The following is a 27,679-nucleotide window of genomic DNA, read 5'->3' as shown; positions in this document are numbered from 1 at the left end:
TGTTTTCATTAAAACTGTTGAATTGGCTTCCACGATTCTTTGATTATCCAGATCTTGTATTGTCTTAGAGTCCTATTTACGAACGTCAAATGCAGCATGATATTGTATGCAAGGGAAGAATAGCTATCTAATGAGCCTTCCTGAGCTGATCTTCGAGGTCCCCCCCTGCTGATGGTGGGCATGGCATGCCCCTTGCATCCTCATTTTCCCATGGGGAAAATCGTTACACAGGCACAAGTTGGCAGGAGCCATTCCTTTAGGATGAACGGTGTGGAGAACTCAGGGTGGGGACTGTCTCTCCTATGGTTTTCTGTGATACCCCCACCCCCAGGGATGGAGCAAGGGCCAAGGCTGAGGCTCAGTGGGAGGTGGGAGGCAGAGGTATGTTGGCTAATGTCCCCCCACCAGCTGAGCGTGAGTCCAGCATGAATGCTAGTTGATATTTTCAATTATGTTAAGAAGTAAGAAAGTAAGAAAGGTAAACAGTGAAATCGTATGTTGGAAGTTTGCTCCTTTGTTGAGCACGTGATGAGCTTCTTCGCTGAACTGGGTGATAGTTTGTGAAAACCAAAAATAGTTCAGTTTTTTGTGCTATTCGTGGTGTAACAGTCGCAGAGAAGGCCCACTTTTAAGTTTAATTTGTGGGGTTTTTTTGTTTTTATTTATTTATTTATTTATTTATTTATTTATTTGACACAGAGAGAGAGAGAGAGATCACAAGTAGGCAGAGGGGCAGGCGGAGAGAGAGAGAGGAGGAAGCAGGCTCCCCGCTGAGCAGAGAGCCCTTGCGGGGCTTGATCCCAGGATCCTGGGACCATGACCTGAGCTGAAGGCAGGGGCTTTAACCCACTGAGCCACCCAGGCGCCCCTAGGTGTAATTTAATTTGTGTTTTTAACATTTTCTCCATCACTTTCTCAAGTCTGTGAGTCAAAGAGTAAATTCGGCCCTAATTTGTAGCATTCAACAATTTCCAAGGCATATATTCCCAACATGTCCAGTTCCAAGATACCAAAATGGCAGCCCCTAGAGTGGAGTTGCTCAGACACACTCCTGCCTCTCTATTTCCCTAAGGGCATGATAACAAAATAATTAGAATAATTAGAAAGTGATGAGTTTTTGAGTATCAATTACCTTTGTTTTTAATGTATTTTAAATTAATACTCTGTAAATATATATACTTCAATGTTCAATGATCACTGTGTTTAATGAACAACTTGCAATATTCCTGAAAATCTAAGTCATCCTTTATGGCCCAGTTTAAGCCAGCTCCAGCTTCCCACTGCCCTGAGTTCTGCTAAGCACACAGTCCCGTTCCTGGATGCACCCTGTTTCCTCTCCATCTGTAGGGTCGACCCCATGCGGGCTGATGCAGAGAACTTGGCCTCCTCACTAGTTTCTGTAAGAAACCCAATCACACCACACATTGCTTGAAATATGTGGTATCTACTAAAGATTGTTGGGGGCACAGGGCGTCGTGAACAGCATTTCATTAAGTAATTCTCCCAAGTAGATCCATTTTTCTGAATTTCACTTTATCCAGTAATGGTGTTTTGTGTTTTCCCTTTTCTTTCTTCTCTCTCCTGGTACCCTGGAGTACTGGCTTCATCGTCTCCTCTCTCAGCTTCCCTCTGTCTAGGAGGAAACTAAGCCCTGCCCTCAGCAAAGCGGCAGCCCCCCTCCTCTCACCTCCACTCTTCATGGGTCTCAGGGATTCTCTGGGTCCAGAGGAAAATCTGAACCAAGCACAGAGCTGGTGGGAGAAAGCTTCAGCATCCCCACCGTATCCCCACCCTGTCCGCACCCCTGAAAGGCATTAGTGAGCCAGTCCATTTCCGTCCCAGCTTCAAGCATTCCCTTCTGTCTTCATTGTCATGTAGGCAGTTTGTTGTACTGGGGTAATATTATTTTCCTAAAGAACTTTTAGTTCAAAGAAAGCTTAGCTAGCATCTCAGATTTAACCAAGGGTCCTGTTACCAAAGAAGGCCTCAAGACTGAAGGATAGCGGCCCCTCTGTCCCTTAGGTGTTTCATCTCTCCTCTAAGTGCGGGGAGAAAAAGGTATGGGTGGACCCAAAAACAAGCTGACACCTACGAATGGAATTAGGTCATTGGCTACAAACGTCTTGTTGTTGGAGCTGATATGCATTTCCAACAGACACGTTTTTAGACTAAAGTCTGAGGTTAAACACAGTGAGGTATTCAATTTTCCCTAACTCTGCTCTCCACAGCATCTCCTCAGAACCCGGAGGAAGTTTTGTGTGGAGAAAGAGTGTGAGTCTAAGGGAGAATGTGCCCCCAAGAAAAGCTGTGGTAGGGAGATGAGCAGAACTATCCTCAAATACAGGTGGTAAGAGGAAGGAAGGGAGGGTGAACATGATTTCAAAAAAAAAAAAAAAAAAAGGCATGTTAGGTTCCTAGGGCTGCTATAGTACACAAACTGGGTGGCTTAGACAACAGAAATTTATTGTCTCACAGTTCTGGAGGCTCAAAGTCCAAGATCAAGGTGTATGCCTTGGTTGGCAATGTTGTCCTTCCTGTGTCTTCATATTGTCTTTCCTCTGTACTTTTCTGTCTCTGTCCAAATTACTCATTTTATAAGGATATATAGTCATATTGGATTAGGGCCCATCCTAATGACCTCACTTTAACTTGATTATCAGCAAAAAAGATCTGGTTTCCAAATAAGGTCATATTCACAGGTCTTGGAGGTTAGGGCTTCCACATCATTTTGGGAGATACATTTCAACCCCTAATGTCCAGTATAATAATCTTTGTCTTTCAACCAGGCATTTAGTCCATTTATGTTTAAAGAAATTAGTGGTAATTTTTTAAAATTTTTAAAATTGTTTTTAAAAGATTTTATTTATTTATTTGACAGAGAGAGATCACAAGTAAGCAGAGAGGCAGGCAGAGAGTGAGGGGGAAGCAAGCTCCCTGCCAAGCAGAGGGCTCAAAGTGGGGCTCTATCCCAGGACCCTGGGATCATGACCTGAGCCGAAGGCAACCACTTAACTGACTGAGCCACCCAGATGCCCCTACATTTGGGTTTAAATACATATCTTATTTTGTGTATTCTATTTGTCCCACTCATTCTGTTCATTTTACCCATCTCTCCTGCCTTCTTTTGGAATTTTTTTTTTTTTTTTTTTTTTTTTTTTTAGTATTTAATTTTTTTTTACTCCTTGAAAGTTAAGCACTCTGTTTTCTATTGTATTACTATCTGGCTTGCAGCAGTATCTTTTCAGAGACCTGCAGTCTCTCCTACCCCAACATTAGGGCAGCTTTCCTTATTGTCAGGGATGGGTGGGGGTCAGGTGGGACAAGTTTTCAACTGGCTCACCCTTCCTGGGTTTATAGCCCTTTGGATGAGCCCTGACCTCCATACCAATTCCCAAGGCATAGATTTCACTTATATTTTGGCCTGATATTTTTTTAAAGATTTTATTTATTTATCTGAGAGAGGGATTTTATTTATTTATTTGAGAGAGTGGGGAGGATGGAGAAGGACAAGCAGACACCACACTGAGCATGAAGCCTGATGAAGGGTTCAATTCCACAACTCCAAGATCATGACCTGAGATGAAATCAAGAGTTGGGCATTTAACTGATGGAGCCACCCAGGCACCCCTGGCCTGATAATTCTTTATATATTGTCAGCTCCTCTATACTTTCATTAATCTCACATTTATTGTTTGTGGCTGTTTTCAATTGATCCAAAGAAGCTAGTTTTCTATATTTCCAGAAATAGAATTCCAAAGAAATTCAGGATGGCACGTTTCTTCTAATCAACATTCAAAATATGGCACTGACACTGGTTTTGTTTTAAATGCTTTCATGTTTTCAGGCATAGTCTAATACAGGGTATATACGTATTATGGATTGGAAGAGAATTTAGAAACCCACAATCTACCCAATCTCATGGCTTTGGAAGAAGAAGCCTAGAAGGACTGAATGAGCTGCTCAGGGTCCCATGTGAGCTGGTGGCAGACCCGAGATTCAAACCCAGCCCTGCCTCCGAGCCCTGTGTTCCAGCCCCTCCCCTGTGGGGCGTCAGCATTGTATAGTTGATGACTGAAGTCATGCAAGTTCTCAGTGTCCATCTCCCGGGGTAGGAAATATGGGTCCATTTCTCCTTCTTGTCATGCCCTTCCCCAATACTATCAGCAAGAGTGATAATGAACATTTCCTGAGTCCTCATTTGCACTAGCCCTATGTTAGATGTTTACATTTAAATCTTGCCACATCCCTGTGAGGGGATATTATTATCTTCACACAGCTAAAGAAAAGCAGGCTCCAAAACCCTAAGTTACAAGAGCTCCTCACACTGAGTGGCTGAGCTGGACTTTGAGCTCAGATCCAAAAGCTATGTTCCAACATTTGTGCCCACTGGCACCCCAAACTTATTTTTAAATTTTGCTTTGTTCCTTCATCTCTGCTGATGTGTATGTCATCTCTACACATCATACTCCCTCAACAACATTCTCTGTCCTCAGATGACCAACCTATTGCTACCAGTGTATAGTTAGTACTTCTGTTCCTGCCACACTTGAAAATTTCTAGAATAATACTTCAATTTTTGGAGCAATTAACCCCTTCTCCATTAGTGGCCCCTGGTTACACATCTCAGTTTGCAAACAGACCCTCCCCTTCCCCAACTCTTTCCAGTGGTTGTTTAGCAAATGTCTTAGAGAAGGTCTTCCCCGAAAGACAGCTGGAGTGAGAAACTCTCCAGGCTCTTATTTTGGATCTGTAAATGGAAAAGAAAGATGAGCTGCTCTCACATTCCCCAACCCCCTTTGGTGGAGACGCCAGCTGGCAGGGACCCACTCTCTACTCTTCTGCGTCACCCATCACGATACTCTACCCTAGCAAAGCACAGCCCCTTGGGCAGCTGCTGGCAACCACACCCTGGTGGAGGGGGTGACCACATCCTTTTGATTGAAGTTTTGAATTTCAGGTGAAGTTGCCAACTTTGCCAGCATCTGTACAGGGCTGTTGGCTTTGAAGGCCAAGGATTAGCTCCAGTATATGTCAGAGCATGGCATCTCAGGCACCTAATCTCTCTCTAGACTTACACTTCCAAGAAAGAAGCTTGCCTCCCTTCTTCCCTTCCATTTTATCCAGTGTATTCTGCCAGAATCTGTTTTTAATATTTTAAAAATAATCAATATTTTAGAATAGGTTTAGATTTACAGGCAAGTTGTGAAGGTAAAACAGAGAATTCTCATATACCCCATGCCTACTTTCCTCTATGGTTAACATTTTATATTACTATGATACATTTGTCTCAACTAGTGAACCAATAATAATACATCATTATTAAATCATGTCCGTATTTTATTCAGATTCATTAGTTTTTCCGTATTCTGTTTCAGGATCTAGCCAGGATATCATATTAACATTCAGTCATCTTGTCTCCTTAGGCTTCTCTGGGCTGTGAAAATTTCTCAGAGTTCCCTTGTTTTTGATGACATTGGCAGTTTTGAGGAGTTTGGGTCAAGTGTTTTGTAAAATGTTCATAACTTGGGCTTGTCTGATGTTTTTCTAATGATTAGACTGGGGTTATGGGTTTTGGGGAAGAAGATTCCAGAGGTAAGGTGTCATTCCCATCATGCCATGTCAAGGGTATGTACTATCAATGTGGATTATCACTGTGGATGGTGACCTTGGTCACCTGTCTGAGGTGGTGTTTGATGGGTTTCTCCACGGTAAAGTCACTTTCCCCACATTTCCATGCTGTCCTTTTTGGAAGGAAGTCACTATGTGGAACTCACACTTAAGGAGTGGGAGGTTACACTCCACAATAACTATTTGGAATATTTATGCATAAGGGGTTTTGTCCATTCTCCTCCATGTATATAGTCGGTCATTCATTTATGTCAGAAGGGAGTCATGGATATTCATGGTATACTTTGAATCAGAATCCATTACTCATGATTTGTTGCTCATATTGTTCCAGATTTGGACACCGGAAGCTCTTTCCATTGACTCTTGTGTTCCTATGACCCACAGTCATCATTGTGTATGTGTGTGTTTAGTACTCTCACATTCTGAGACAAGATGTCGCAGGCTCATCTTGAATGTTTCCCTCACTTGTCCTTGAATCAGCCCTTTCTCCAAAAAGCCCTAGCTCCTTTTATTGAAGAATGGTATTAGATACCAAGATTGGACCCTTCTGTTTTATTTTGTGCATTTAAAAAACAAAATGCAACAAAAAATCTATTTAAAAAAACAGCACTTTTTAATTTTGTCCATTTAAAAAAATGCAACAACAAAAACAAACAAACAAACAAACAAACAAAAACACACAAAAAGCCAGCAATGGCAAAGGCAAATGACCTGCCAGAGAATAGCATCCCTGTATGTTGGGTCATACAGGGAGTTCCTCATTCCACATGTAGGAGAGGCACTGACAAAGGGGCCCCACATCACACCAAAGTACATTCCTAGCCACTGGACTCATTTCTATCTTAGGAGCCCTCGAAAATCGGATGTGACTCCCTTTCCTAGGCCAAGTTTTTTCCTTTATTTTAAGTGTTGAGATAGAAACTTCAGCATGCTAGGTCAAAGGTATGCTTCCTGATGGTCTATTCTCTTACCAAGAAGAATTTTTAAAAAGTCATGGACCACCCACAGGTGCATGAGATTTCTTCTTTGTTCAAAAGTCCCAGCAGTTGCTTGAAGGGTAGGATGAATGCCCATGGTTTGCCCTGCAACTGGCTGACTTATTCTAATTCCTTCAATTGCTTTATCTGACCAGAAATGGTGGGCAGTGGTAAGAGCCAACTCTATTTGTATTACTTCTTCAGAGGTGGATTCAACAAACAGAACCTTTTTAAATAAATATTAAAATTGCGAGCAAGCATTAGGTCTTAGGGTTATTATACACTCATGCAAACAGGAAACTATCCACCATCACTATCCTCACCATCATCACCATTGTCACATCACCATCCTTCTAGGGAAGGGTCATGAGGATCTTTGTGCGATTTGCTTAAAGACACAGAGGGAACATTGGTGACTTGCCAAATCTTACTTTTCCCCCACCAAAATCATTATCTGTATGTTGGTTGGAGGGGTCTAAGCCTGTAATGGAGAATTTAGCCAAGGTCCTTCTAGAGACCACTGCCCACCGTTGTTGGAGACTGCTACCACCAGCCTCTCCATCACAAGCCATGCAGCACAGCGTATCATTCCTAGAAGGACTGTCAGGGCGACGCGTGGTGCACCACCTGGGAGGACAGGCAGGGTAACATGTAGCCCTTGTCACACTCGGCAGGTGAGGGAACCGTGCCAATGTCACGGTCACTGAGTCACAGCTGGTTTCTGGTCCCCTCCTTTCCACCACTGAGTTGTCTTTGAGATTATTTCTATAGTACTTAGCAGAGCATAACTAATTTTTCAAATGCTAAACACAGAATAAGATGATATCTCTGTCAACAGTAGCTTCTGACTAACATTGGGTCTCTTGCCAGAGCCCCAGATTCTGCATCCAGATAGCCCTGGGCAACCAGGGTGCTCACTTTTGACTGATTTCATTGTAAATTCATTTCAGTGAATTTAAATTCATTTCCACACGTCCCACTGCACCCTCAATGCCGCTCAGCAGCCACACCTTAGTTCATGAACACGGCCTCCTCTATCCTCACACTCAGGCTTCTGGCATCATGGAGAAATTAGAAGCCATCAGAAGAGACCTTTTGTAAGTTCCCATCTCCACATCCACCATCCCCCCCCTCCCCACACACACACACCAGATCGGGGCCATTATACTCTGCTTTGCAATAAAATAGATGAAAGGTCTGAGTTTCCCTGAAGCCTTGACCCAACCCTCCCACCCACCCGCCTCCATTCACTAAAATCATCCCCTCTCACCTTCTAAAGTCCTGATGCTGCCAGCTCTCCAAGCACGCCCCTGAATCATCCTTCTTTCCCTCTCTGCTGGATTATTTCCCTCAGCATTAAAGTATGTCTCTCCTGTCTCAAAATATATGTGTGTGTGAATGTGTGTGTGTGTGTGTGTGTATAAATATATAAATATATATATAAAATATATAAAATTATATAATATATATATAAATAAGTATTTATATATATAAATACTTTTTAAAAAGCTTTAATTGTGGTAAGACACATGGCATAAAATGTACCATTATACCCACTTCTAAGTGTACAGCTCTGTAGCAAGTATATTCACATTGCTATGCATTCCATCTCTAGAACTTCACCTTGCAAAACAGAAACTCTGTCCCCATTAAACAACTCCCCATTCCCTCCTCCCTCCAACCCCTGGAGAACATTATTCCACTTTCTGGTTCAGTGATCTTGACTCTTCTAGGTAACTTAAATGAGTGGAATCATGCAATACTTGTCTTTTTGTGTCTGGCTTATCTCACTTAGCAAATATGTTCAAGACTCCTCCATGTTGTAGCATGGGCCAGAATTCCCTTCCTCTTCAAGGCTGAGTAATATTCCCTTGTGTGTACATATCACCTTATGTTTATCTATTCATCTGTCAGTGGACCCTGGTAGTTGCTTCCTTGTGGACTATTGTGAGTTGTGTTGTTATGAGCATGAGTGGACAAATACCTCTTGGAGATCTTGCTTTCAATTCTTTTGGCTATAGACCCGGAAGTGGAATTGCTGGGCAATTCTATTTTAAATTTCTTGGGGAACTGCTCTACTGCACCTTTTTACATTCCTGCCAATGGTGCACAAGAGTTCTGATTCTCTACATCCTTGCCACATTTATTATTTTTTCATTTGTTTTTGATAGTAGCTATCCTGATGGGTGTGAGGTGATCTCCCATTGTGGGGCAAAAACTACTTGATTTGACTTTTCCTTCTTGCTATGGCTAATTTTTGGCTCCCCTTCCAGACAAGCCTCCTTGAAAGAGTTGACTTTAACTCCTGATCCCAGTGCTTCCCCTCCCATTATTTCTTGAGCTAATCCAGTCAGGTTCTCATCCCACCGACTGCACTACCCCCTCTTTGTTGAGAAGTTGCTACATCTAAAGGCCACTTCTAGTCTTCCTTGTGATCAGAGCTTTTGACATGGCTGACCACTCTCTCCTTCATGAAACACTTTCTCTGGCTCCTACAAGGACCTACTCTCTCAGTTTTCTTTCTACTCAACTGGATGTCTTTCCTGGTTTCTTTTGCTGGTTCCTCCTTGTCTCTCCAAGACTCTACATGTTGGAGTCTTGCAGAGCTCTGTGCTTGAATTTTTCTCTTCTCCATCTGTACTCCTTCTGTTCTTCTCTGATGAGCTCACCCATTATCATGGCCTTAAATATCAACTCCATATTGATGATTCAATATGGGGGGGTCTGCATATATGGGTGGGGTCTGCAAATATATTAACAACAGAATACACACCCTTGCTACTAAAAATATGGCCAATGGACTAGCAACATCAGGACTGCCTAGAAGCTTGTTAGAAATGCAGAATCTCGGGCCCCATCCCAGACTTTCTGAATCAGAATTGATATTTTAATCAGATCCCCCAGGTGAGTGATTGCACCTTAAATTTGAAAAACAGTGGAGTAGTGGCTTCAACCTGAATTACATACTAGAATCATATGAGTACCTTTTAAAACTCCTGATGCCTTGGTCCCACTCCCAGAGAATGATTTAATTGGTCTGGAGTAGAGAACAGACACAGGTCAGTGGTGAAGAGGTAAAGTGACTGAATTATTCATTATAATAATGATGATGATTATTATATATTATGTAATATATATTATATAATATATAATATATATAATATAATAATATATAATACATATTATTATATATAATGATGAATAATGATAATAATTATTCATTAATTATTCATTATTTTTTGGTGGATTAGACAATTTTCTGTCAAACCTTGTTATGGAGAGTGACTTGTTGGCATTGACATAATCAACTGACCAGTCATCTCTATTTTATTCCATATCAACAAATTTCAGCTCCTCATTTTTTATTTCAAACAAGTCCTTCAAGGTGGCTGCTTCTCACCACCAGAGAATACACTCATGTCCACACTTGGGCTGCCCTTGACAGTTTCTGCTATAGGAAATAAGCGCTGAGTAGTACGGCAGCCTCTTGGAGGAACGGTTTCTGGTCTCTTTTCCAGCGATCTTTGTGAGCTGATAGCTCAGCAGAGAGTGAGGAGAGCTTCCAAATTGGTCCCTGGGTACCTGTTGGGAAAGCTCTGTCCACAGGATTCTAGGGATTTGCAGCATGGGTACCGTCCCCTCCCCTAAATTCTGCACTCAGACGGTTCACAGGCTTCAACGGTCATACCTCTTGTGTTCCCACACTCACTGCCTGACACCAGTCATTTCCTGGGTAGATCCACTCTAAGGGTAAGATGCAGAGCTGATCTCTGAATTTGACCCCAGACATGAATCTCTATCACAAACTTGAATCTGAAGTTCAACCCCTTAGCTGCACAATAGAAAGTTGTGGAAACATGATAGAGTAGCAATTGGTAACCTGATGTCCATGAAAAATTAGGGGCAAGTGTAGAGTGTATTTCTAGATTTTCCTTGACCAAATGGGCTCTGTCTTGCAGCTCAAGTCTCGGGTTCTTATGACTCCTTTAGCCCTCTCACCTCCGCGGAGCACACCGGAGCCCGACCTCAGCTCCATCCCTCAGGATGCAGCCACCATACCCAGCTTGGCGGCCCCACAGGCTCTCACAGGTAGGTCAGTTGAATGACCTCTAAGGCTGTGATGGCCAACCCGCTGTCTAGCAGATGCTTTGTGAACTGGAGAGCTGCCATTGAGATAGCTCTAATGAAGGATTTAGTCCTTAGCTAGACAGCAGGGAGGACGACCAAATTCTCTGAGAACATTAGCTTAAGTGTCTTACAAATAGGATTACTTGAAACTTGGTTTTCAAGGCACCTCAAACTTGGTTTTCAAGGCACCTCAAATTCAACCCGGTTGCACTGGGGTGGGACTAGAAAGGGTGGTTTGGTGGCCCAGTATTTTCTTTTCAGAGCCACGTTTACTTTTCACCCAGTGAACCTGCTTACCTTGAAGAGTTTCCAACCCTGTGTTTGTGATTCCAGATCTCTTAAGGATCCTAACTTCCCTTAGTCCCACCTGGTGTCTCCAATCCAGTCAGAGTAGAATTCAGTCCAGTCTTTCTTATGGGGTGTCCGGCAACAAACATTTCTATTGTAAGAGTACCAGCAGTAGGATGGCATCTCTCTCTCTCTCTCTCTCTCTCTCTCTCTCTCTCTCACGCACACACACACACACAAGTCCCTTTTGAATACTCCTTTGCCCTAGTGGTAAGATCCTCAAGGTAAGATCCTCATAACCTGGGATGGGGGCATGGAATAGAAGAAAAGTCATTGCCATGGGGAAGAAAATGTGACACCTGCCATTAATACTTATTTTTATCTCATCCTTTAAAATTTTCTATTTCTTGGTTATGTTTTAAGATGCATGCAATATATTAAAACAGTCCAGAATGTATATATCCTATGAATAAATAAGCACATTTTGGGCATGTGCTCAAATATACAGGTGGGGTCTATGACTTTTAAAAGTGTGGGGACCATTGGTTGGGCTCACCTAAATGGGCAGCTGCATATTTAATATCTCTGAGATTATAAATAGCATTCTCTTTAGAACTTCTTTGAGTATATAGTCTTTGGAGTAATCAGCATAGTTTGAATTTTTTTTTTCAATGCAAGTTAACAACAACAAAAAAAATCAGCAAATATTATGTGTAGTTTAACAGCTCCTTTGGAGGGAGGGGGGGAGATTTTGTATGTGTACCTGCCCAGTATGGAAATACATTTATACACATGGTCCACGCTGACCTCCATAATTGTTTCAATCCCGACTTGAGTACATCAGAGGGGACCCACCTGCCTATCTGTTTCCAACCAAGAGGTTCTCTTGATAGTGAGCCCCGGAAGTTGGGGTTGATGGGCTCTTTTGCCTCTTGTTCATCTCAAGTTGGGAAGAATCAGTCCCACCTTTGTTTTTTCCAGCTTTCCCAAGGGCCAGGAGGGCACAGCTGAGGCATCCCTCATGCACACAGGAACAGCCCCCTGGCCTGACGCAACCGATGCTGAGGGCTTTGTGGGTCTCTGTTTCTACAGTCTGCCTCTACATCAATAAGCAAGCCAATGCAGGGCCGTACTTGGAGAGGAGGAAGCTGCAACAGCTCCCTGAACACTTTGGGCCCGAGAGACCATCGGCGGTCTTGCAGCAGGCTGTGCAAGCGTGCATCGACTGTGCCCACCAGCAGAAGTTGGTCTTCTCCCTGGTCAAACAGGGCTATGGCGGTGAGATGGTGTCAGGTAAGGCCCTGGGGCAGGTTTTGTGAGGAGGGTGTGGGTGTCTCTCTGAAGAGGGAAGAAGCCATAATCAGGCTTGGGGGACAGTGGTTGTAGCCGGGGTCTGTCTTCCATCTGCTGGGCTCTGGGGGCCTTAACAATAAGCCTGTGTGCTGGAGGTCTCTCTCTGGGCTCAAGGAGAAGATGCTTCCGGACCTGGACAAGAAGACTGAGCAGCTGAATCCTCTTTCACTGCCCCCTACTTCCAGGTCATCAGTAAATCCTATTGCTCTTACTTCAAAATGTATCCAGAATCCAGCCACGTTTCACCACTCAGAGCAGCCACTCTGATTCTTTAAAAGTCAAAGTCAGATCATGACCCTCCTCTGCCCTACACCTTCCATGGTTCTCATGTCACTCCAAGAGAAAGCCCACGTCCTTACGAGGACCCAGAGGTCCTAAGTGACCTGGCTCTGGCAACCTCTTTGATCTCCTAGTCAATTCTCCTGAGTCCCCACTCTGCTGAAGCTACAGTGGCCTCCTTGCTGTTCCCTCTGCTATCTCCAGCCACGCTCTTGCCTCAGGGTGTTTGTCCCTGCTGATCTATCTGGAATGCTCTTCCATTGGCTGTCCATGTGTGACTTGCTCCCGGAATTTCTGCAGGTTTCAAATGGTGCCTTATCCAAGAGCCTTATTCTGACCACTCTGTCTAAATATCAGCCCTTGTCACTATCTGCTCTGCTTTACTTTACCTCATTCTTTCTTCCTGTCATGTATCACCACACAGGGCAGTGGGGAAGCTCATGGTTCCAAGCACCTCTCAAGGGCTGGGTTGTTGGTTTTTTAAAAGATGCTTCAAGGTCATTCTCTTCTCCCATTGTCACCACTGTCCTCCAGTTTCAGCCCCACCCAAGGCCCTCTACACAACTGTTGTCACCACCTGCCATTAAGCCCTAGAACGCTGGGTCTTTGCAAGATGTCTTGATTCCAAGGGGACAGACTGGTGTTGTCTTTGGCCCAGCCTCAAGGTCATGGCCTCCATATCACCAGGGAATAGGGAGAAGATTCCCCAGAAATTGGGGTGGTGCAGGTGACCCTGCCAACTGTCTAAGGGAAGGGGGGAGGGGTGACTTTAATGTCTCTGGGCATTTTGTTTAACCCTAGATCTCCAGGGCTTTGGGGGCATGGAAGTTGTCCAACACAGCTTCCCCAGCTGTGATTGGTTCTGCCCACCTTCTGGAGCTCCCTCTGAGCAGGAAGCTGGGTCTGACTTGCTGGTAACTGATTAAAATAGAACTTGGCAAAGTTCAGGTGCCATGTGTCTTACCCAGGGTGACTTTTAAGAAACTTTAGCAGAAGCAGAGACAAGAGGAAGAAGTACTGCACTGGGAGAGGCCAGGAGGAGGGTCTTATCAGCCTTCTGAGAACCCACTGGACATTCTTCTCCAGATTCTTGTCTGAGAGCCAGGTTCACAAACCTTGTTCTTTTCCTTGATGAGTAGCAAGTGTCAAGACATAGACATGGTGCTAAGAGAAAGCTGTTCCTGTACCATGTGCCCATCCTCTTGAGCAAATCCCATCTAACTGAGCTCTTTGCAGCTCCTCTCCCTCAGCTGGGAGAGCCAACCCCATCTTCCCTGCTCTCCTGCTCAGTCTTTCTGTGGCCACAAGGGCCTTGGCACTTGGGGGCAGGTTCTGCAGTGCCTGGTGCCAACACAAGCCTGGACAGAGCCCTGCTGCCGACTTTTCCTTGGCTGAGGGATTCCCAGAGTCCAGAGCTCAGCATGTGGTCTTAGTGTCTTGGAGAATGCAGTAGCCCTGAGGACTCCTTATGCTACCTCCTTGAGGTTGCAAAGTGGCAAGGTGGTCTTTCACATTACCAATGGTGGTATGGAAGCTCAGAGAGCTTATGATAGCCCCAAGATGGCTCAGGGAGGGACTCAAGGAGAAATAGTTAGACTCTCCCACTTTGTTCTTATCCTTAGTACTCTCCCACTTTGTACTTAACCTAATCCTTAGGGCACTGCTTTCCCAATGTTCCCATGGCACAACACAGGAAATGGTGATATTGGTGCTGGCACAGTGGGGAAAAGGAACCACACTGCCATGGGTGGGCCTAGGGCCATCCCGAAGTCTAAAGGAGCAGTATTGCAGTTCCCCATAAGCCTCGTGCTCTGCCCGAGCCACACTATCCCAGAGGGGTTGACCTCATGGTGTCATAAATGCCACATCTGCTTTTAGCAGGTGGCCCTTCCAGGCACCTCTGGGAGTGTATGCACACTGATCTATGGGACAGACCCAATGACCCCAGTGTCTCCTTTTGTGGGTTCAGTTTCCATCACGCTTGGTCTTCTAAAATATTGGAGGCCAACGGCAATGCTCACACTAAGGGAATTTCCAGAGTGTCTGAGTGGCTAGGATAAACCCTTTAGGTGGGCACATGGCAGCTCTTTGCTGGCTCTCCCAAATAGAGTCACCCAGAGTGTTATTGTGACAGGCTAGTGCCACTTAGAGGCCATATGAGCCGGAAAAACCACTCTATGCCCTGTTCTCAATCTCCTCACCTATAACATGGGGTAATAACCTCTCGTCTACTGTCCTCACGGGATAGTCAGGAGGGCTGAATTAGGGGATGAATATGAAGGCTTTTGTCAAACTATAAAGAGCTATACACACACAAAAAAATGGATTCTTTTGATTTCCTAATTAAAATGGGCTGTTTTGTTTTAGTTCTAAAATCAAAACTAGTCCTAGTGTTGCCCCTGCCCCAGCCCCTGCCATGTTCCTGCCTTTGGGAGATAAAACATGAAAAACAGGGCTGCCCTCTAGGTGTTGGCAATGAGTGGCCAAGGCCTGGCTGGGAGCAGAGTGTCCTCTTAGGGTCTGCTCTAGTGTTCCTCACCATGAAGCTGGTATTCAAGCTTCATGGGGTGAGAGAGACCATGAGGACAATTACAGAAGTTAACATATTTCTTCTAAAGCTAAGTTGGAAGTTAACATATTTCTTCTAAATCTGGAAGTTAACATATTTCTTCTAAATCCCAGTAACCCTGTAGACATCGAATTTCATCTAGAATCACCATGGAAAAATTATTGTTCTTTTTGAAGACACCTTCCCAGAAGAGCAGAAAGAACCCTGAATTCTGTGTTGCTGGGTTAGATCTAGAGACCTCAGCATGGACTCAGGTTTATTTGGATATCTATCTATCTAGATCTAGACCTACCTATCAGTCTACTGACTGACCTAGCTCTATCCATCTCTCTCTCTCTCTAAACATATATACAGAGAGCAACATAATCATAATAGGATTGTATACATGCATATATTTCTTAGCTCTCTCCATTGAAAAGAACCCAGAGTTACTGACACTCCAGTAACAATGAGCATATCTAGTGCCCAAATCTTGATTTCTAGATATCACACTTTCGTAACAAGGAATTGGAGCCATTGGAGAAATGGCTGGTTTTAGGGCAGGGGCAGGGAAATTGAAGATGAATCTGAAACATATTGAGTTTCAGTAACCAACAAGTTGTTAAAAAAAAAAATGGGGGCATGTCATAGGGATACAGAGCACTAGAAGTCCCAAAGACAAAAGATGGAACAATTTGAGCAACAAAATAAATAACATAGTGTTGTATAACCTGGCACAAAATAAATATATGGGTCTATACTGATATTAATAAATGATTGAATAAATGAATGAGTGAATGGAGGAAAGTGGACAGTTCTTTCTTATAGAAGAATTCTGAATGGTAGAGAGACTCTTCCCTCCTCAGGAGGTAGAGCTTAATCCTCCACTACCCTTGAGTGTGGGCACAACCTTTTGTTGTTTGGAATGGAATATGGGGAGTACAGTGGAGAAGTGCAGCAAACCCCATCTGGCCAGGCGATGAAGGCTGACATCCCAGGGATGTCATGTGGACATGACGTATCTCTGATCTGATGCGATGAGAGGGGCACTTCCTGTCTTCCCCCAAAACATTAACCCCAGTCAGATCATAAAAAAACATCAGATAAACCCCAACTGAGGGACATTTTACAAAATACCTGACTGATACTCTTCAAGAAAACTATCAAGGTAACTCGAAACAAGTAAAGACTGGGAACCAGTGCCAAACCAGAGGAGACTCAGGAGATATGACAACTAAACGCAGGGTAGGCTCCTGGGTGAGATCCTGGAACACAAACAGGGCAATGAGTGAAGAAACAGGTGAAATCTGAATAAAGCTTAATTAAAACCAAGGCACAACTGCACAAACAAAAACCTCCTCCCATGGCCCTGTGGCTTTCTTGTGCCCCACTCTGAGTGGCTGTCTCTGTGGCTTTCCAGTCTCAGCATCCTTCGATGGGAAACAGCACCTGAGGAGCCTGCCTGTGGTGAACAGTGTTGGGTATGTCCTTCGCTTCCTCGCCAAGCTGTGCCGAAGCCTCCTGTGTGATGACCTCTTCAGCCACCAGCCCTTCTCCAGGGGCTCCAGTGGCTCTGGGGAAGCCCAGGAGAAGAAGGAAGGCAGGATGGAGTCAGGTAGGCTTTGTTTGTCTGTCTTCCCTGTCCCTGAGGTGGTCCCAGGTGTCTCTGCCTTCCTGGGAGCTGAAGGCTCCCAGGCTGCCTATCTGTCATCCCCCACCCCGGGAGAGCTCAGGCATGGCCAGGACCCAGGGTATCTAGACAGTTCTCACCCAGGCTGCAGCGGGAAGAGATTGCCCCAGGTACTGGAAGCTGACGTTATAGCTTTCAGACTTATGTTGCTAGAATTTAGATAATGAGACCACATCACATATAATAAATTATTTTCTTCACTCTTCTCTAATTTAGACTCTTGGGCACTTATCTTTCACTGTTGAGTCATGGAAAGACTATGACACTAAGGAACTCAGAAATCCTGAAAAAACTAGGGCTACGAAATAGAGTCTTGCCTGGGGGCCTTGCCTGGGGGCCTCAGATACCCACTCATGTCAATAAATAGAGTGATTGTTGCTGCAGGGATTGGACCGAGCCATGAATCAAATACGTTTTTCAGCGTTTTTCAGTAAGAGTTAGTGTTTCTCTCTCATCACAGGATGGAAAGTGATCCAGGGGCTGAGTGCTTTTTGTTGCAGAGTAGCTTAGCATGGGGAAGTTGGAGGAAAGGATAGTAAGGGGCCACACATTATGTGCTAGATACCTCCACTTAGCAGCCCTGAGTTATGGGTTTGTGAAAAGTTGAACATGACTCTAGGCTCTGGATTTCAGTTTACCAAGAATGAGCCAAAATGTTGCCTTTCTTCTTTCTCTGGAAGCAGTATTGTTGATATATAAAGAACACATAGCCAGTGAAACTGGAATCTAGTCATTGTGTCATTCTACAAACATTTGCTGAACACTCTTCTGTTCCACACACCTTCTGTTCCAAGGTCTCTACAGGAGACCTCGCATTGTGTTAAGACAAATACATGAGCTAGGGAAAGTTTTTGAATTATAAAGTGACCACTACAGATAATGAAAAATAAATACATTTGCAGGTATGGGCTTACAGATAGAGCCTTCAACAGAAAGATGCTTATAATAAGCGTGGCTATATTTTGAGCTTAAGAGGACAGCAGGGAAGGATAAATCTAGATTCTTAGCATAGATTTTTTTTTTTTTTAGATACTGTCAAGAACTCCATTTACAATTTTATCTGTCTGAGATCTGGGAAACAGGAAGAAATTTGGCCTTTGCAATGAAAGCTGACTAATTAAATATAGTCTATGTGAGCCAATACCACATGCATTTGTGGTTTTTGTTTTTGCTTTGTTTTGTTTGTTTGTTTGATATCTCTATATGTGCAAACTTGGGAAAATCTTTTCTTCTCTCTGGGCCTCCGTTTCCTAAATGAGGTGTTGGGGTTGCTTGTGCACAGTGTTCCTTCTAGTTCTGACAGTATGAATCTGGCCTCTCCTGTAAGTCTTAGCTGACTCAGGAACATATCCTAAAGCTAATGTATTTTCTAGTGAATCTTGTAATGAGAAGAGCAGAATGGTCTTATTTCGCTGTGCAATCCATTAAATCACTGTTACATTGAATAAGCAATGACCCATAAGATGTAATCATAAAGCCATGTCTCTCATGCTTTAAATATATCCTGTGGGACCACTTTGCTCCTATCCATGGATGAAATTTTGGACAAATCTTGTAACTTTTTTTGCTCCTTCAAGTAACAAAACATTCTCTAGTCAATAACTGATATATCTAGGTCAGTGTAATAATCGAACTTAATATTTCACACAAAGGTATAGCTACTTCCTGTTCTCAGTTCAGCCTGCTTAAGGACAATTGGCTTCTCTCTCCACCTCACACCTAATGTTGTGTTTTTGCCCCCTCCCACATCTAACTAATAATGATTTTGAATCCTTCATGACCAGAGTAAGGGAAGGAAGAGAGGCAAGAGGTAGGAGCGTTTTTACTCGACTAATCCTGCTGTGAGTTGGCATCATACTCCCAAGTTCTAGCAGGTGTTGAAAGCTGATTCTTTATCCTATGGGCTCTTACATGGACATTTTGGTGATCCTACCATCTCTCACCTGCACTTTCCCAGACATGGACAAATATAATTCTTCTCTGGTTGGCTACCTGTTCACTTACAATTCCTTCCACAGCCCCAAATCTACAGGTAGATCTCTAGCTTCTTTCCGCAGAAGCCCGCTTTTGCCACCAGACAGTCCCACAGAAAGAACCTCAAATGATCTTACTTTTTTTTAGAAAAAGGGGAGGGGGGAGGGAAAGGCAGAGGAAGAGGGAGTGAGAGAATCCCAAACAGGCTCCACACCCAGTGCAGAGTCCCACATGGTGCTCAATCTCATATCCTGAGATTATGCCAGAGCCAAAATGAAGAGTCAGATGCTTAACCAACTGAGCCACCCAGGTGCCCCAAAATCTTACTTTAGATCTCTCTTCTGATGGCCGACATCTGGTCCCTGAAAAACACTACACATCCTTTGGCCAAACAAACTCTGGGCATGCAGACTGCCATCGGAGTTGCCAGATTTTTTGATTTCTCATGGGAATCAAACAATAATCCATTGTGTCTCTCAAGCTCCAGGGACAGAAATCAAGCTAGTCACATGGCCACACTGAAGCCCTTGGGAATACATTAGACAGTTCTCTCCATAATTCATCACCAAGTTAACGTGTTTCTCAACCTCTACATTTCTTTTGCAGGCTGGGTGTAGGTGGTCACCTATAGGTATAAAACTGGCTTTCCACCATCTTTTTTTTTTTTTTTTCCCCAAGATCTGCACACTTCACTCTACCTTGGGGTGTCTGTTGTCTTGCAGCCTCAGCCAAAACTGAAACTAAAATGGTTTCATTTCAACATCCTGTCTCAGGAGCCTCCCTTCAACTTTCCTTACATGATTACTGAGGAAACTCTTGCCTTGGTTTCTACTATAGTCTCTCCCAAGTTCACCATGCTGGAGGAAGTTCCAGAGCTTTCCCTGGAGCAGTGTTGCTGCCTCACTTCTTCCCTTGATTGAAACAGTTATTTCTACCCCAAAGCTGCTTTCCTTCCTAATTGGTCTGGCTTTGGAAGCAATGACTCGAATTGTCTTCATGAGCTCTTCCCCAGCCCATGGCTGATTTGAAAAAAATGAATTGCTCCAAACCAGCCAACCTTGTGGACATTGTTTCTCATGCCCTAGGTGCTGCAGAACCGGAGTGTGTCTCACGTGTCTGGGAGCCTCAGGGAAGGTGGAAGAAGCAGCTATGTCACTATAGGCTCTAAACGACCCCCTTTCCACATGTCTTTTCCACCAGTCAGCCTCAAATGACACCAGTAGAGAGTTTGCCTTTAGATTAAGACATTGTCTCTTTAGGACTGCCTTGTACAATTTCCTTTAAAGGGTAACACATCAAATTATTATCACTTCAGATGAAGAATTAGCTTCTCACCCCCTCCTTTCCCACTACTGTGGCAAGAAGCACACATATAAGAGGGGAAGGATGGAGGCCATAGTTGATTTTAGGCTCCAGATCCCTCCAAAGGACCACATTGTTCCTAAACACGACTGCACAGTCTTGAGTTCATTTGAACCAGGTGGTTCTCTGCCCCAGTGCGGTTCAGTTAGAGCTATAACCTATCAGGGTTTGTCCACGCTCATTAGAGCATTTCCAGAAGACAGTTAATCAGATGATAAGAAAAGGAAAAACCATGACAGCTAAGGAACTATCAAAGAAACAAGGTCTGTGGCCAAAAAATGGACAATTTGGTGGAAGCCATGATTTTCCGATCCACTGTATGACAGCAGGTCATGCAGACCTGTTCTCGGTGGTTCTGGTGGTAGATTTAATCAAATCTTAGGTCTTGCTACTCAAACTCTGGTCAGTTCTCACCTGAGAAGGGCAAAAGCTCAGAGGTCCTCCTACACTCTTGAACAAGAAACCCCAGGTGTTCTGAAGACACATGATAGTTTGAGAAGCAAGGATTTAGGGTAATACTCTCCCAGCTAGACAATGTGGCAGCTGAAAAGCTAGGTGGAACTCCTACCAGCTGGCGCCCTAGGGGTCAGGTGCGGTTGTATTCGTAAGGAACTTGGCAAAGTCAAAGCCATTGAAGTAGAGATCTACTATTCTAGAGATCACTACCATTCAGTGAATGCTTGAATGGTAGTGATCTCCCCATTACTGGTGATAAGGGCAGAGGCCCACTTTTTAGGACCATGAGGGGGAATGCCAGCAACTCAAAACAGAAGTAGGAGCAAGATGTCGCTGCAGGAGTGTTAGAGGCTAGCTTTGGGCAGAAGGGGCCCCAGAAGCACCAGTGAGGGACCCCCCACAGGTGAAAGTGAGGATACCAAGACAGAGCAGCTCACATTGGAAGAGATAGAGGCCATCTTCCACATCTCTTTCTCAGAGAGTTCAAATAGAAACTTTCTCCTGTGATCTTTTTCTTATGTCTGAGGAAAAACCAGACTACCTACTAGGCTGCCTGCATCCAGTCTGGAAGGTGTCAAGTTCTTGGCTTGAAATCAGGAACTTGGGTCATTTCCCTTAGTTCTATTACCTGACAGCCACACGTGGTGTGTGTTTTAGGAAGTAGAGCAGCTTTCTGGTGCTTTAGGAGAATGGAGGGAGAAACGCAGATTTGATAGCACTTGTTCTGTCAAAAGCCGTGGGATGATCACAGGGAAATTTTACCTTACCTCGAATCCTGAAAAGAAAAGCCCGCAATTATAAATACACTTTCGCCAGTGTTTTCCAGACTTAGTGTGCTCAGGAACCACCTGGTGTTTTGTTAAAGTGTGGATTCTAGCCTCGGTGGGGCTGGCCTGGGGCCCGAGAGTCTGCGTATGTAACAGGTGTGCCCGTAGACTGGTGTTGCCGCCGGTCAGCGACCACGCTTAGAATGATAAAGCATGGGCTGGCGGAGTTCTGGCTGCCTAGGGAAATGTATCATTTATTTCAGGTTTTTAGTAAAATAAGTCTATTTGCACTAGGACAATGACCACACACACACTGTACAACTGTTGCCACCAAAGATGAACCAATGCCCACGGAGAGGAGAGGGACAGAGTAGTCAGGTGAGATGGCAGGGGTACAAATGCAGGTGAGAAAGAGGAGGTTTGCTGCACTGATGAGAAGGGTGAAAAGAGCTAAGAACCATGGCAGGCAAAGTCCTCAGTGGGGCCTGGCCACCTTCCACAGCAGGGTCCCTGCCGTCCTCTAGGCTTCCCCGAATCCTGAGAAGATGTCCACCTGTTCTCCCAGACCCTTGTTTACATGTCCTCTGTGGCACTTAATTTTGCCTTATATTGCAAGCATCTGGGTCCAGATCTCATCTCCCTGCTGGATAGATTGGGGGGCAGAGCCTGAGATGGAATGAGTCTGCGGCAAATATTTATGACTTGAATTTCTGTGCAACACAATGGAATAAATCGTCCGCTCACCAAGAGTAGAGGAGATCTCTGGAAACCACAGATGTGATAGCTGAACTCTTCTGCAAGATCTAATTTAGTGATTGGTTTCCTGCCTTTTGAAGTTTTAACGCAATGGGAACAAACTGTTTACTTTTTCTTGAGAAGTTTTCTTGATACACAGATGGTAGGGGTGGGAGATGAGGAAGGACATTTGTTCTTGAAGCTTGGTGTTTTTGGCCTTGGCTGGTGGTCTTTGAGCCAGACATCGGGCAACTAGCGGCAGAACAGCCATTCCCAGTGTGCTCCATTACGGTTCAACCGATGTACCCAGGCTTTAGAAATCAAATCAGCTTCCTTGTTAAGCTACAAATTCATCTAATACGATAGCTCTACAGAGAAAGACTATACATGGAATACTTATCTTTCCAAAAGATTGTTTATTTCTAAAAGGAAAAAGAGTTTATCAAGAGCCATGAATTAGATTACATAGAAACAGCCATTTTAGTCAGTCAGCACACATTTAGTGAGCTTTCCCATTTGGGATGCACTGAGGCCCGAAAGGTCAAGGCCACACTTGGCTCAAAGCCACAGAGAAAGGCTACAGCTGGGAGGAGATTGTGCCCAGGTCTTCTCTTCCCCGATCCTTTGCTTTCCTCCCAAGCCAGTTGTCGCTTGGGTCCTATTACCTGTCACTTGCCAGGGAGAGTGTACATCCCGTGTGCCTCCAAGCTCAGAAGCCCGAATGCACACACTGGTGCTCACACATGGCTTGGAGTACACCTGTGTCACTTCATCCCACGAAGATAGAACAAAACAAACCCCAACTGCCACTTAGCAAAATCCAGGCAGAAACTGTACTCCAGGTATATCAACTCGCTTTTCTCCTTCTGGGTTTCCTATCTTGGCCCCAAGGAATGTTTCCTCCTTGTCCCTGGGCTCTGGGCACACCCTTGCTGGAGGACATCCACAGGACAGGCAGAGCCCATCACTCCAGACACCAGGAGAGCTCTCTCATCTTCACAAAACTCACACGGGGTGGCCTGCTCCACCAGACATTAGGCATCATTTGACCTGGTACTTTATTTTAAGGATTTATTCATTTATTTTGAGATAAAGAACAAATGAGTGAGTGAGTGGGGCGGGGAGGCAGAGGGAGAGAGAGAGAATCTCAAGCAGGCTCACCGCTGACGCTGGAGCCAGACGCGGAACTCGATCTCATGACCCTGGGATCACGACCTGAACTGAAATCAAGAGTTGGAAACTTACCTGACTTAGCCACCCAGGCACCCCTCTACCTGTTATTTTATTTTATTATTTTTATTTTATTTGACAGAGATCACGGGTAGGCAGAGAGGCAGGCAGAGGGGAAAACACGCTCCCTGCCGAGCAGAGAACCTGATGTAGGGCTCGATCCCAGGACTCTGGGATCATGACCTGAGCTGAAGGAAGAGGCTTTAACCCACTGAGCCACCCAGGCGCCCCTTGACTTGTTATTTTAAATAATATGTGGAATGAAGGAGGCAAACAAACAAAACAAACAAACAACAACAACACCAAAAAAACAAAGAAAGTTGTGTTACACCAGATTCCCTTGCAGCCGCTTATCTCCCAATGCAGGCCGGTGTCTGGAGCTATGTTCACCCTGTCCCAGACAGGGGGGCCACGTGAGCAAAGCGAGCTGTTCTCTTCTCAAGCTCCGTGTTGGAAAGAGGGTCATTTGGGAGGAGAACAAAGTATCAGTACAAAGCTCAGGTGTTAAGAATCCTCTGAGAATAAATGAAACAAGATGGGATCAGGAGGGAGACAAACCATAAGAGACTCTTAATCTCACAAAACAAACTGAGGGTGACCGGAGGGAGGGGGTTATGGAGAGGGTGGTGGAGTTATGGACAATGGGGAGTGTATGTGCTATGGTGAGTGCTGTGAAGTGTGTAAACCTCGAGATACACATACCTGTACCGCTGGGGCTAATAGTACATTATATGTTAATTAAAAAAAAAAAAAAAAGAATCCTCTGAGAAAGTTTTGTTGGAAAGGTTCAAAGAGGAGTGTCCACAGATCTGCAGCAAATACAAAGGCCTTCCTATATTTTCAGACAGCTAGGTCCCGGGAAAGCCTGGCCAGCGCTCCCATGGCAAAACATGGGGAGTGTTTGTCAGAGCAGGACTCCTAATCTTAGCTCTGGCTCTGGGCGTCAGTATGAGTTCATTTAGGGAAATTTATGTATTGCGATTCCAATTATATCATTCATTAAGTGATAATGTCTGTACACATTTTAAAAAACCGCACTAGGGACGCCTGGCTGGCTCGGTCAGTAGAGCGTGCGACTCTTGATCTCAGAGTTGGAAGTTTGAGCTCCACATGGGGTGTGAGATCGCTTAAAAAAAAATAAAATATTTAAAAAAAAATTGAGCTAAAGGGGAAAAATAGAACCTCATGAAAAAGCCTGAGTTCTGTGGAGTTCAAAATTGATTTTTTTCAATGTCCAGCGACTTACTGAACCTCTTTGCATTGCAAGCCTTTTGTTCTCTTTTGAGTCCTGTAGATACTGAGGAAGCACGAGATAAGTGTTCAATAATGATAGTTCAATGCACAAATGTTCCAGGTAAGCCAGGATACAACCCTCTGAGATAAACTTCACGAACTCTCTTCTATTACCGGGTAGTGTGTTGGTCTCATACGTAAGCGTAAACCGTTGGCTGAAAAAAAATCCCATCAACTTTCTGGCAGAGAACTGAACAAGCATTCTGAGGCCGATACATCATAGCTGTGACTGAATTAATCATTATAATTTCCAAACTGACATGCGGAGTCAAGAGAAATGAAGCAAATGCCCTTTTCTCATCTGTATTAATTATCTATTGGTGTGCAGCAAATTACCCCAAAACTTAGTGGCGAAGAATAACATTTACTACCTCAGTTTCCATGAATCAAAAGTTCAGGTGCAGCTTAGTTGGGTCCCCTGGCTCTGGGACTACCACCAGGCCATATCTCAAAGCTCAACCAGGAAAAAGGTCAGCTTCCCAGCTTATTCCCGTGGTTGCTGATTTCCCATGAGCTGCTGGTTTCTTGCCACATGGGCCTTTCCACAGAGCATTTCACAACGCGGCAGCTTGCTTTACTAGCGTTAGGAATACTGGAAAGTGTCATGAGCCATCCTGAAAGTCAGGATGTCTATTCAGAACCAGAACTTAGAAGGTGTCCTGTATTCTGCTGACTCCAACCTCTTCCTGATCGAGGACCATTTTTAATTTCTGAAAGTTCTAGAAAGACCAAAAAGTGTGGGGGTGTTGAGGAAACAGAAGGTGACTGTGGAGGGTGCCCCCCCTACCCGTTCTCCCTACCCCACCTGTTAGGAGTTGCCCTAAGAACTTGGGGTACAGTTGTGGCAAAGCTGCAAGACTGTAGGGAAAATATTCTGGAATCTGCTCTCCTCTTGAGACGGGAAGGGCATTCATTATCCCGAATGGCTGACTGTGGGCAAAATTGCCTTTGGGCAAAATTTCCACAGGAGGAAATCAACCCACAGACTTAGAACAAAGTCTTAGGCACACCAGAAACATTTGAGAGGACTGTTGAAGTGCAGGTGTCAGGCATTAAAATTATGGCTGGTTTCTGTGCGTCTCATTAGGGGAGAATAAATAAATGTACTTAAATGGACCAGAGGGGAGTCATAAGGTTGATTCTGAGGGCTGAGTGATTTGAACTTAGAGACAAGCTTAAAGGGAAAAATCTATACTGGCCCTAGACCAAGTTAATGGAAAATTTAATTGAAGTGGATGAAACGCTAAGCCTCCTAGGTGGCGTGGCCTGGTGCCCTTTGAACCGGGAAGGCTGGGACAGGAGGCCACTGAGGGCCTGGAGGGAAAACGTGATGAGCTTATCTGAGCAAGAACAAGGGCGGGACTGGGCCTGAGCAAAGAAAGTCCTCAGACCTCCACCGGAGCCTCGGTGAAAGGCAGCCTTCAGGGCTGAGAGGAAATCTGCTGATTTCTGCCGGCCCACCCGAGGTAGGAAACAATGGCCCCTCAGTTGGGGAAGGGCAGCCCTTCTGGGGACCTGCTATTGTTTGCCAGGGTCTCCTCCCTCCTGCCCACTTCTGCTCTCCGCTTCTCTCCTGGCAGCTCTTTCTCTGCTGCCCAGAGCTCCCTGGCTGCACCCCCGGGGCGGGGGTGGGGGGGCGCCTGGTCTGCCATGGGGCAATCGTCCTTCCCCAGCTCTTGGGGCAGCAGCCTGTGGGGCCCACAGAGCCACTTCCTTTTCGAATCTGGGTACCGGAGCTGGGATCTGGGGAGCTGCCCTCTCTTCTAGCCACCGAGCCAAGCTGCTCACGCATGGAGCCCTCTAGACCCTGCTGCAGGGAGGGGTTGGCCTTTCGTGCCAGCCTGGGCAGGGGTGCGTGGCCGCTGGCCTGCACAGTCGCTCCCGAGCAAGGCAGCGGCTCCCAGCCCCGGGGAAGGGGGCGGCGATGATTATAGGAAGGGTTCCCTGTGTGCAGCAGGTGCCGCTTCAATGGAGAAGTTACGACTGATGTGGGGAAACAAGGCAGGAGTGGAGGGGGTGTGTGGGTGGGTGTGGGTGCGTGTGCACGCAAGAGAGAGCGGGTGGAAAGAACTGTTTGTACTGAAAAAGAATCGTTTCTAAGACTGGGATTTGGGGGTTATTATTGCATGAATAGGTATTATTTGAGACTCATTTTGCAGATGGCGGTATTGTGGCTTTGCAGGGGCTTCGTTTGGTTAAAGAATCCAAGTAAAGTGCCGGCTTCACTTTTTTGGTAAAATAAAGAGGCAAGTTCACTTAACTAGGAGCAGTTCGGGCTTGTGCCCTAAGTGACAAGGAGTCAGCCCCAGCCTGAGCTAAAAGTCCATCAGGAGTGTCTGCACGTTTATACATATGAGCCCCTTTTTCCTCTCTGTGCTGCTCCTGCTGTTTTGGGACTTTCTTTTATTGTTATTATTATTATGCTCAGTTAGCCACGGTATGGTACATCATTAGTTTTTGATGTGGTATTCAATGATTCATCGTTCCATTGGCTTTTTTCTTCCTGCTTTTCTTTGGACGTTCTCTGCCTTCTGAGGGTCGCCTTTCCCCCGACCCTTCAGGAATGGGGCTGCATCGGGCGGGCGATCTGGAAGGCTCTGCAGGGGTGAGGGAGGAGGGAGGTGCCCAACACGCCTGGCCCTTGGATTTGTTTCCTGGACAGCGAGGCTTAGACACAGTTCAAACTCAGAAGCAAATGGCTATCCCTTGAGGCTTGAGTGGGGTTGAACTCTTCCAGAGTGTTCTTTGGCTTCAGTAATGGACAGGTTTTCTATACAGCAGTGGGGGGACAACGTAGTTCACCGATCATATTGGTGAAAAAGGAACACTGGGCTCTCCTGAAAGTTCCCGAGACATGAAACCCTGAACGTGCGGCAGATGTCTTTGATGGTGCCGTTGGTGTGTTTGCCGTTCTGTGTAAGACTGGCAAGCGTGGATTATTCCTTTTCCAGGAGGAAAGATATAATGATTT

At 45.0% G+C, this 27,679-nt stretch overlaps 1 protein-coding gene across 5 annotated transcripts in view; it reads left to right on the top strand.

Moving 5' to 3' along the window:
* The window catches only part of SCML4 (Scm polycomb group protein like 4), a 95,437-nt gene that overhangs the window by 51,273 nt on the left and 16,485 nt on the right, over positions 1 to 27,679 (top strand). For all 5 annotated transcript variants that reach the window (XR_004382757.1, XM_032858252.1, XM_032858255.1 and 2 more), the window contains 3 exons: positions 10,565 to 10,694; positions 12,114 to 12,314; positions 16,622 to 16,816. Coding sequence is in view for 4 of the 5 variants with exons in the window: in XM_032858252.1 (XP_032714143.1) it covers positions 10,565 to 10,694; positions 12,114 to 12,314; positions 16,622 to 16,816 (526 nt within the window). In the remaining variant the exon portion in view is untranslated. The remainder of the gene's footprint in view (positions 1 to 10,564; positions 10,695 to 12,113; positions 12,315 to 16,621; positions 16,817 to 27,679) is intronic.

The sequence above is a fragment of the Lontra canadensis genome, unplaced genomic scaffold, assembly GCF_010015895.1.
Source record: "Lontra canadensis isolate GAN:19392208 unplaced genomic scaffold, GSC_riverotter_1.0 scaffold14, whole genome shotgun sequence".
NCBI lineage: Eukaryota > Metazoa > Chordata > Mammalia > Carnivora > Mustelidae > Lontra > Lontra canadensis.
Note: the sequence above shows the minus strand (reverse complement) of the source record. Positions and strands in the feature narration are given on the sequence as shown.